General features: G+C 41.9%; 1 protein-coding gene across 1 annotated transcript; it reads left to right on the forward strand.

Annotated features, from left to right (window-relative positions):
• The first annotated feature begins 802 nt into the window (after positions 1-802).
• LOC137272032 (neuropeptides B/W receptor type 2-like) lies at positions 803-8,276 on the forward strand. Its single transcript, XM_067804403.1, has 4 exons — positions 803-1,054; positions 7,053-7,135; positions 7,391-7,608; positions 8,056-8,276. The coding sequence occupies exons 1-4, from the start codon at positions 803-805 to the stop codon at positions 8,274-8,276; spliced, it is 774 nt and encodes a 257-aa protein (XP_067660504.1).
• Positions 8,277-10,476: the final 2,200 nt, after the last annotated feature.

Genomic DNA, 10,476 nt, shown 5'->3' on the forward strand with positions numbered 1-10,476 from the left:
GTCATGTATGGAATTTGTTTCCGACACATCATGTGTGTTTCTTACTCCCGTCACGTCATGTATGTAATTTGTTTCCAACACATCATGTGTTATTTTGTTTCCGACACACCATGTGTGTTTCTTACTCCCGTCACGTCATGTATGTAATTTGTTTCCGACACATCATGTGTGTTTCTTACTCCCGTCACGTCATGTATGTAATTGGTTTCTGACACATCAGGCCTGTTTTTCTATGACGACACATCATGTGTTATTTTGTTTCGGACACATTCGTCTTACCGTATTTACGACACTTTTTTTCATGTGTATTACTTTGTTTCACACATATCATGCAACTTAACGTATTCCGATACACCCAGCATATCAAATCTGTTGTTTGGTTACAGAGATATCATACGTACTATTTTGTTTCTAGAACATAAAGTCGGTTGTTTGGTTGAAGACATATCATACGTATTATTTTGTTTCCAGCACATCAAGTCTATTACTTTGATACAGGTAAATCATGCGTATTATCGTATTTCAGACATATCTAGCGTGTTATTTATTACCACGCACTATGCCTGATTTCTCAGATAAAGAATGGGTATTAACGGGTATTTACGGGTATTAAAACGCATCGTGCGTGTTGCTTTTAGCCCCATATTCTTCAATGCATATGATCGGGGGGTTTTCAAACACAAAAAAACTTGTTTCGTTTCAGATACATCAATGTATTTTGTTTGTTTCAGACACTTTCTGAAGTAGCCACATCTCGTCACCACGAGACCACACCCGCATCCAAAATGTCCTGATCGCCATGATGGAAGCCCCCAAACGAGATGGACCGATCTCGTCTGCGGATCTTATCTTCATACTTGTCATGTCCGTCATCTGCAGCGTCACAATAGGAGCCAACGTGGTCGTCATCTGCACCATCAGTTTCACCAGGAAGATGCATTGCTTGTCGTCTGCTCTTGTCATGAACATGGCCGCCTGTGACCTTGGCATTGGCCTGGCGTCAATGCCACTGGTCCTGGCTGGATTAGTGAATGGATACTGGCCCTATTCACAGGTAAAGTGCATCTTCGATCTGTTACTAGAACATGTAATCCGCCAAACCTGCCGTATGTAAATATTGTGATCAGTCCGACAAAAGACGCTTCCAACGGTTTTCCAGGGTAGCTTAAGTGCATATGATTGATTGAGTGGATGGGTACTTTATGCCGCGATTAGCAATATTTCAGAAATATCAGGGGGGATCGCCAAACATGGGCTTCACACACTGTACCCCGAACTCGAGTCTTCGACATGACAAGCGAGCGCTTGAATCACTAAACCACTTCATCGCCCCTCCCAAATGTGTAACTTTCAGAATGAGAATGAACCCACCACTTCATGGTAGCTGAGCATTGAAGAAACAATAAATTGTTAATTGAAAGTTTTCTGTTTCGGGGACTGCTACAGGACTAGTGACGTTTTGAGTTAGTGAGTGAGATGTGTTGTCAAATAGAAAAGTTGCTATTGACAAAGAAGAACCATGATGTACCGAGAACCATGAACCGAAACTTTTTGGAAACCGCGAGAGCCTAATACTGCCACTTTTGTAGCATAAAATAGTTATTTTTTCAGCGAAAGTTCTCATTGCTTCGAAAACGTTTTGTTGCTTCGAATTTTTTATCGCTGCTTCAACTCTTTTTTCGTTGCGTCAAAAATTTTGTCGTTACTTCATGTTTCTATCAAAAACTTGAAATTTCGAGTATTTTCTCGTTGCTTCACGTAAGTTTTCGTTACTTCGATTATTTTCTGGTTGCTACTAATTTTTCTCGTTTCTTTTTTAAAGAAAACTTGAAACTCAAGAGTGTTTTCTCGTTGCTTCAAGTTTTTTGTCAAAACTTATAATCGAGTATAGAAACAGGAAGTAACGAGAGAGTAATCGAAGCAACGAGCAAGCATTTAAAGTACACGTAACGAGAAAATACTTGAAGCAATGAGAATTGTCACTGAAAAAATACTATATGCTAAAAAGTGGTAGCATTAAACTCTCTTTCAGAACGGCAATACACTAGGTATCTGTAACTTCGGTATGAAATCATCAGTTCTATTTGGGATGTAGACGCCAGTGTGCGCACAAATTGAATCATTACATAGTCGGGAGAAATAATTTGATCGTGCGTTTCCCTGCCAATAATAATTATCATTGTACTGACCTTCATTGTGTGCGAGTATTCAGCCGTATTTAAAATGAGATTATCGACATAAACCTTTGATTGTTTTCCTTCATATTACCTACTGTAAATTTTCGTGATCTCCCTGTCGCTGGTCCTCGTTAACATTAGACTGATGTAAAACGTGTTGGTTCGTTTAATGGAAAGCTATCAGGTCCCCACAACGACGTAGTCAGACTCGATGGCCATCAAGGGTATCGGTGACTCGGGGACTATTACAGAAATGCAATTACAGAGTTAATGCTGCCGTATTTTAGATTATGCCGTGCGTCATGGATTTCTTGAACTACCCATTATCTATTGTAAAAGTAAAGATTAGACAAAGAAAACAATAGCGATGCCATTTACAAATTGTCATTTATTTTAGCGCAAAAAGGCTATCATACTGAAAAGAAAAAATGTATTTCTTTGCGTCTTGTACGAAAATAGTGTAATTTGAATTGGATTTAACGTATATAATCAGTATACATAATTGTATTTATGCATAACTTTGACATTGAATGATTTTAGACAGCAATCTTGAATTTGCTTCCACGAAAGTGTTTAAGGTATGACTGACGCTGTTATGGACGAAAGTTCTGTGACCACAGAAAGCCATCAGGCATTTCTGGCGTCGAAACGTATGAGCACGGGAACGGTGTTGATAAACCAAAACAGCACGACCCTATACATTAAACGTATGTTATTCGACAGGTCACTCTGGTTCCATGTGCTCTGTAACCAAAGCTGGTGCATACAGCCACAAAACCCACTCTGCCATCGGAAGCAATCTGTGAAAAAATGAACACCCCACGAAAAGTAGGGTGTATTTATGATTTAGAACATCCAAAACTTGAGTGTAAAAGTCATATCCATGATGATAGCAGGTGTTCGCGAAAAAAAGAGAGCGCATCCAGCTCCAGTGGTGACACATGCCACAAACACATGCAAAGGTAACTCAGCTGTTCGCTGTTTTGGTCACCTTTTAAAGGCACATTGTCACACTTTTTCGCCAATATCTTGGCCTATATTATATATTATGGTATATGTAAGCACTTTAGCTTTCATTTGATGCCATAACATACTTATAAAAATTCCTTACGACTTGCCTGAAATCGATAACTGAAACTTCGAGGCGAACAGCTTCCAAACAGATAACACTTACATGGAATTTTAACGATTGCTTCATACATCGAAAACTGTCACACCTGGTGTTGTCGGTGTTTGTCGAACTGGTTCCAATCACAACTTGTGCGTAGGATATTCGTAAAGAAAGCTCCATAACCCTTGCTTGTATACGACCGGTAGAGGACGCGGGGCTCGATTTAATGCAACGTTGCATTTATTCATTCGAAATATTTTAATCTCAATACGTAATTCTTTCTGGAGTAAAATTATATGATAGCTTCCCATATAGTTGGTAGTTAGAATTATTGATAGGAATGCATTATTAATTTTTAGAGAAGTGTGATGCGATATAGCGCCTTTAATGAGACCTTGAACGCGACTAATAAACGAACTCTGGTCTATTTGCATGTTATTTGAACCACACTTTCAAAAGTCATTGAAGGCCAGTAGTCATATATTATATAGAGAGGATCAACGCCATCTAAGGGGATATAGAGAATCTCACCCAAGTGTCTACTGATATCAAATATATTAACACATGGCATTGTGACCTCATTCGTGACGTTATAGCACTGTCAGGGCATTATGCAAATCTACTGTCAAAACAATATCTCCTAGGAGATATTATAGGATATTAAACGAGCTTCCCTTTTCATATCAAGTTTATGTCCCGAGTGACATAATTTTGGTTTGTCACGAGCCTTAGCGAGTGACAAACCAAAATTATTTCACGAGGGGCATAAACTTGATATGAAGGGGGAACGAGTTTTGTATCCTATTTATTACCCACGTTCTAAAAAGTGAAAATATCGTAGACCAGTGGTTAAAGCTTTTGTTCGTCACGCTGAAGATCCGGGTTCGATTTCCCACACGATCACAATGTGTGAAGCCCTTTTCTGCAGTCTCCCGCCGTAATACTGCTGGAATATTGCTAAAAAACGGCGCAAAACTAAACTCACTCACTCTCAACAAGGTACAGCAACGCGTGTAATAGGCAATATGCCAAACCGATTCCGGTCCTTTTTTCAGCAAAGAAATGTTGTGACAGTAGAAGAACTGCATATGGTTTATGTACGTTGGTTTGTAGTTGTGCAGTAATACAAAGGTATCATATGATTTGTCTTAACTATCAGGATAGGTAGTGGAGCAGCCTCGTGGTTAAAGCGTTGCCTCGTCACGCCGAAGACCGGGTTCGATTCACCACATGGGTACATTGTGTGGAGCCCATTTCTGGTGGTCCCTGTGATGTTGCTGGAATATTGCTAACGGCGGCGTAAAACTAAACTCACTAACTCACTAACTTGAATGTCAGACTAACACTACCCTGTTCACTTGTGGCAGATATGTGGCCGGTATGTTTAAGTGGCAAACCCATGCAAGTATCAGGGTGACAAATAAGTGGCACCAATACAATCACGTTACCGATCTATCACAAAGATCAGGCCATATTGGCCCCTGTTCGCCTTGTTAAATCTGCCCAAGAGAGTCCAATTGCTGATTTGCTGTATAAATCCTCCCTCGATAGCTTGACATTATTACATGGAAAATCAATCTGTTTCCCTGCGGCTATGGCTTCCTATGTAGTAACGAGTAAAGGCTCTTTGGAATATCCTGGCTTTAGGGCAACCGCTTTCTTTGCACATCAATGCTCAACTCCTTAGCGGTAATGAAATGTCGTGATAATGTTTAAACGTACCTAACAGATGAGTCCACGACTTGAAGAATGCAATGACTCAGTGGTATCAGTCGTTGTATTTTTATAAATCTTTGGAGGTTCTATGAGCTTTTTAAGTCAGATTTTAAGAGGGTGATCTCAGACAACTATGGAATCCTATACAGGACATTGTCGCACAAAACTAGGTGACAAATGATCAAAATGTCACATTTCTGTTTGTATTTGCAAGGGATCAACGTGACATTGACCAGCCACGGGATTCCACAGTCTTATAATTATTAATGATCACGTGCAACAATTTAGAGAAAGCGTTCGCACGCGCACGCGCGCACACACACACACACACACACACACACACACACACACCATTCGTGTGGGAGCGGGAGTGAGTGTAGGGTTTATATAAGGTGTAGAGCTTGTGTGTTATGTGTGGGAGCGGGTGTGAGCGTGGGATCTGAGCGTGAAGTAGAGCGTGGGTGTGGGGTGTGAGGTGTGGACGCGGGTGTGAGTGTGGGTGTGGGTGTGGGGTGTGAGCGTCTGATGTGAAGTGTGGGAGCGGTGTGAGCGTGGGGTGTGAGGTGTTGGAGAGCATGTGGGGTGTGTGGGAGCGGGTGTGAGTGTGGGTGCGAGTGTGGGGCTTGAGTTGGCTTTGTGGGAGCGGGAGTGAGGTGGGGGGATGTGAGCGGGGATGAAGTGTGAGGTGAGGTGAGATGTGGGAGCGGGTGCGAGTTGGGTGTTTGAGTGTTGGGTGTGGGATGTGAATGTGAGGTGTGGTGGCGGGTGTAGGGGGTGGGTGTGGGGTGTGGGAGCAGGTGTGAGTGTGGGATGGGGTGTGAGTGCGAGTGTGGGTGTGGATATGATAGTATGGATTTGGGTTGTGAGTGTTGGTGTGAGCGGCGGGGTGGGTGTTAGTGGGGCAGTGAGTGTGGGGTGTGAGAGTGAGTGTGGGCTGCACAGTGTTGGATTTGCGGGGTGCGGGATGTGAGCGTGTGTGTGCGTGCTATGAACGTTACTGAACGATCACGCTGTAGCTGCGACGGGGTACAATGACACGCTGTCAACAAGTCATGAAGCCAATAATAACCAGTGTTGCCCAACTCACATCTTTACCGGTGCATAACCTCCTGTGACGTTCCAAGGAATTTCTTATCGCATTCATAAACGTCACAGTGACCCTACCCATACGCCGTTATTGTCAATAACTAACCCAGAAGTAATCACTTCCGGTCCTGCGCAAATACTTTGAAATCAATCTCAGCAACCGATGGCTAGCTACAGACCTTAGGCAATGTTATGAACCGCTCAGAAACCAATCAAGCTGTCAAAACGTCGCAATCATCTGAAAAATTGCACTTTATCAAGTCCGTCTGTTTCTCTTCAACCCAGCAATACTAATATGGGTTTTTCAGTAGGACGACTCTGTCAGTGTACTGGATCTGCCCAAGTTCCATGTAAGCGTTATTGTAGCCTCCTGGCCTACTCGTCCGTCAGATGAGCACCTTGACCTCATCAACTTATCTTACACAGTTTGTTTCTGGGGAATGAGGATTTGTTTAAAAGTAGCTTACTTGATGTTTGCGGATGTTGGTGTTAACATGGAGACAAATGATCAAAACGGCAAAACAGTCTGATTTTGATCATACCATATGGACAGTATTTATGGACAGTATTAATGAGTTTGTTCACTTAGATGGATAGGGTCTTTGCAAGTGAAAATGACTTTCGTTACATATAGTTCAAAGACATGTACGGAAAGGAAAACAAATGTACATGTCAAATATCATATACCTATTTAAATGATGCTCAGGGGAGGATACAGGGTTTTGAGAATGGGGGTGCATAATCCCGACCGCATGCATGAGGACGTAAAGTCACCATGGCAAACAACCTATTTATACGCCAAATATTTTCTTTTGAACTGTTGGAGACACGTGCCTTAAGCTTTCGTCAGAATATAAATATTTGTAACCTTCGTGGATTGGAGAATAGTAATAATAATTTAGCTCTTACACCATGGGACATCTGTTCCTATGCTTAGTACATATAGCTTGCTGTGTTTACAGGTTGCTTGTCACGTGACTGCTGCTCTGACGAATGTTCTGTGCATCAGTTCTGTGTGGTCCGTCATCGCAATTGCTCTGGACAGGTATTTGGCAATAACATATTGCCTCCGGTACTCAACCTGGTCGCCGAAAAAATATGGAGGTGGCATCATGCTGTTCATTTGGATTATCTCCCTTGTTTTTGGTCTCACGCCTGTATTATGGTGGGGAGGAGCGGAGGTTCAGCATGATCTCTTTTCGTGTGTGATAACATGGACGGGTCATATCACCTATGCAATAACCGTTCTGTTGGTGTGTTATGTCACTCCATTGGCTGTGATGATTTTTTGCTATTGTAGGATAATTTCAGTCGCACGAAGACATGCGAGACGAATCGGTGACGTCACAACTCATGCTGATGGAAGCAGAGGTCACGTGAGCACGACAGGGGCCGTGGCAGCAGGTGCAATGTTCTCTGTCAGACGCTTATCAATGTTGAGTTTCCCTGGTAACGTGAAAAATGACTTCAACAGTTGCTATGACAACGACTTCAACAGTAATTCTTCAGTGACGAGCAGTACGTTACCAATACGTCGCAACATCCGGGCGACATTACGTCTTCTGGGAGTAACAATGACTTTTGTCACCTGCTGGATTCCATACAGTCTTGTTCGGATGTACAACGCCATATACGTCGACAGCAACTACCCATACGTTGTGTCGATAACGTTTTGTCTTGCTTTAACAAACAGTGCGATAAATCCATTTGTTTATGCAATTTGCAGTAAGCATTTCAGATATGCGTCAAAACAGTTAATTCGTTGTAGAAAATCTAGCGTTGTTGAGATAAACAGAAATAACAACCACGACTTCGCGTCGTCCTACACAAGTTTCCTCAGGAACTTACGGACACCAACATCCGGGGCACATGATCGCGCGCACGTATCACCATCTCGCACACCGGAAACTTCCAGTTCTGTTATCGACTCGCGACCATCCTCATCGTTTTCTGACACTGTTTCAGGGCGAAATTTGCTAGTTGTGCCGAAACAAAGTTTTGATGATAATTCTGATTTCCTGTTGCCTAATGCCGTCTCCAGTGACGACATTGACAGCAAGAGGGCGGAGGATGCAAGCGGAGAGCAGGAGGTCTACAAACGAAGCAGTGTCTGCACTATAGCGGATTATGTGTACGACAAACAAAATACGGCGAATATTGAAATAAAACTAGAATTAGTGATATAACCAAAGTGCACAAGTTGAAGAAATGTTTTAACACGTTTTCGAAATCATCTTGTTTTGCCCATACTCAATTTTCTGGCAAAACGTACTATTTGAATTCTTTCATGTTTAAAATCAATAATTTCAAAACTTTACATTAGTATACATTCTAGAACACATTTTACAATATATGCGTTTCATTCTGTGTTGATTGTATGTTGCTTAACGACGTACTTTGCAATAAGAATGTAACTGATCGAATCTGGACCAGACAAACCAGTGACTGATATTGTGAGCAGCGAGCAACTCCAAGCAGAGTCTTTCAGCCTGTACTGGCGATATTGGTGATGATGGTATTTACTAGTCTGTTATGACGATCACATGTTGAAGACTCATTTGAAGTCAAAGTCAAGTGGTAAATCCGGCAAGTGCCTCTCTATAATGCAGTAAAACATAATGTTCTGTCACCGAGGCCATCTTACGGCACTTAAGGACGAATCAAAATACTATTGATATATGATACTTGATTTCCCCGTTCTGGCCTAACAGCTGCATTCCTGTTGTTTACTTGTGATGCATGCAGTAGTCATTCTTTGACAAATACTAGGGAAATGATTATGAGGTGTTTGAATCAACTGTTTTCTGCAATTTCATTATTGTAAAATTGTAGATTCTTTGATACTTGATACCAAAGTGCCAAAGCGTTTTGCAATCCCCCATGCTTAATGAAAATGCATCCACTCCTTGTGTTTCACTACGGAACATGCATGTTCAGTGTCAGTATCGCTTGATACCCAGCAGCCAAGGCCTTTTGTATCACCAATGGTTGCAGAAATCATCTAATACTTTTGCATTACTGTGGAACATGTTTAGTGTCAGTATTCATCCAGAATGGGGGGGGGGGGGGGGTAGGGCTGGGGTATGGGTAGCGTAGCGGTTATAGCGTTCTGCCGTCACACCGAAAATCGGGTTCTATTTTCCACATGATGACAAAATGTATGACGCCCTTTACTGCTGTGAACTGTTAACTGATCCGAGTAGCTGATAGCTGCACCAAATATTGACTTATTCAGCTGTTGCACAAAGACTGTTGACCTGTGAATCTCATTCCAAACAGCTTTCTTTATTTACCCTGTCTCTTTCTGTCTGATGTCAGTACCTGCCTGCCAAAAATGCTCATATGTCCTATTATATATAAACTAATACATATCTGACATTAAGTCCTTTGGTTACTTTTCTTTCGGTTTCCAGCTTTTCGTCATTATGCCTTCTCTAATTACTAAAAGACATTAGCTGTGGGATACCACTGACGAAGTTGATATTATCGATCGGAAAAGTCTCTTTCAAGGAGCCATATAGTGGTGTTGACACACGTGACAAGCAAAACAGCAAGGGTGAACCAAACAGCATGTAATCTTGACACCTGTTAAACTCAAACTGTACCTTGTTATAGGTTACGCAGCACCAAATGTTTTGCCATAGATTTAACTGTATCCTTCTTAAAAATTACCCAGGGTATCAACAGCCATTATATATACACATGGATACAATAAAACACCATTTCTGGCCAACTTGTATCACTTTTTCCCCAGAACAGGAAGCTGAACACATCAACCCAGATTCGCACCAAATTGAAAATATCTGTACACATGCACATTAGCACAAATCATGATGGAAACAGTCACAGCAGTCGGTACTTACAATTGTGGTCTGTTTTATTTACTGGATGGGTGTGCTTTTGAAAAAGCGTAAACATTTGGCACTACTTCATCCAGTCCGAGCTGTCACATATCGGTCTTGCTCAGGGAGCATGTGATTCAGTTTAGAACCTATATGATTCTATCGAATCGTAAGTCAAACTTTGGATCCTCTCATCAGAGAGCAGCAGAGATAGCAGATCTGAAACACGGCTCCAACCAACATCCAAACCTAACATAGTGCCCGCAACCAGGGTACCCAACATGTAAGATGTGTCACTGACCTGAGGAATGAGCAATGCTTGGAAAGATACACGATGCGTGTGAGCATCGAGTAGGGAATATACATTTCCGTCAGCAACCCATGCTCGTCGTTCATGAAGGGAGTAGGGGGGATCTTTACTCATATATATAGACTGTAACTTTTGTCTAATCCATCTGACTTTCGCAATAAAATATTTCTAAACAAAGCGAGTTGTGTAGTGGACGAGTTACCTACCTGCACATATACCCATATACTATAGTAG

The sequence above is a fragment of the Haliotis asinina genome, chromosome 2 (assembly GCF_037392515.1).
Source record: "Haliotis asinina isolate JCU_RB_2024 chromosome 2, JCU_Hal_asi_v2, whole genome shotgun sequence".
NCBI classification, from domain to species: domain Eukaryota; kingdom Metazoa; phylum Mollusca; class Gastropoda; order Lepetellida; family Haliotidae; genus Haliotis; species Haliotis asinina.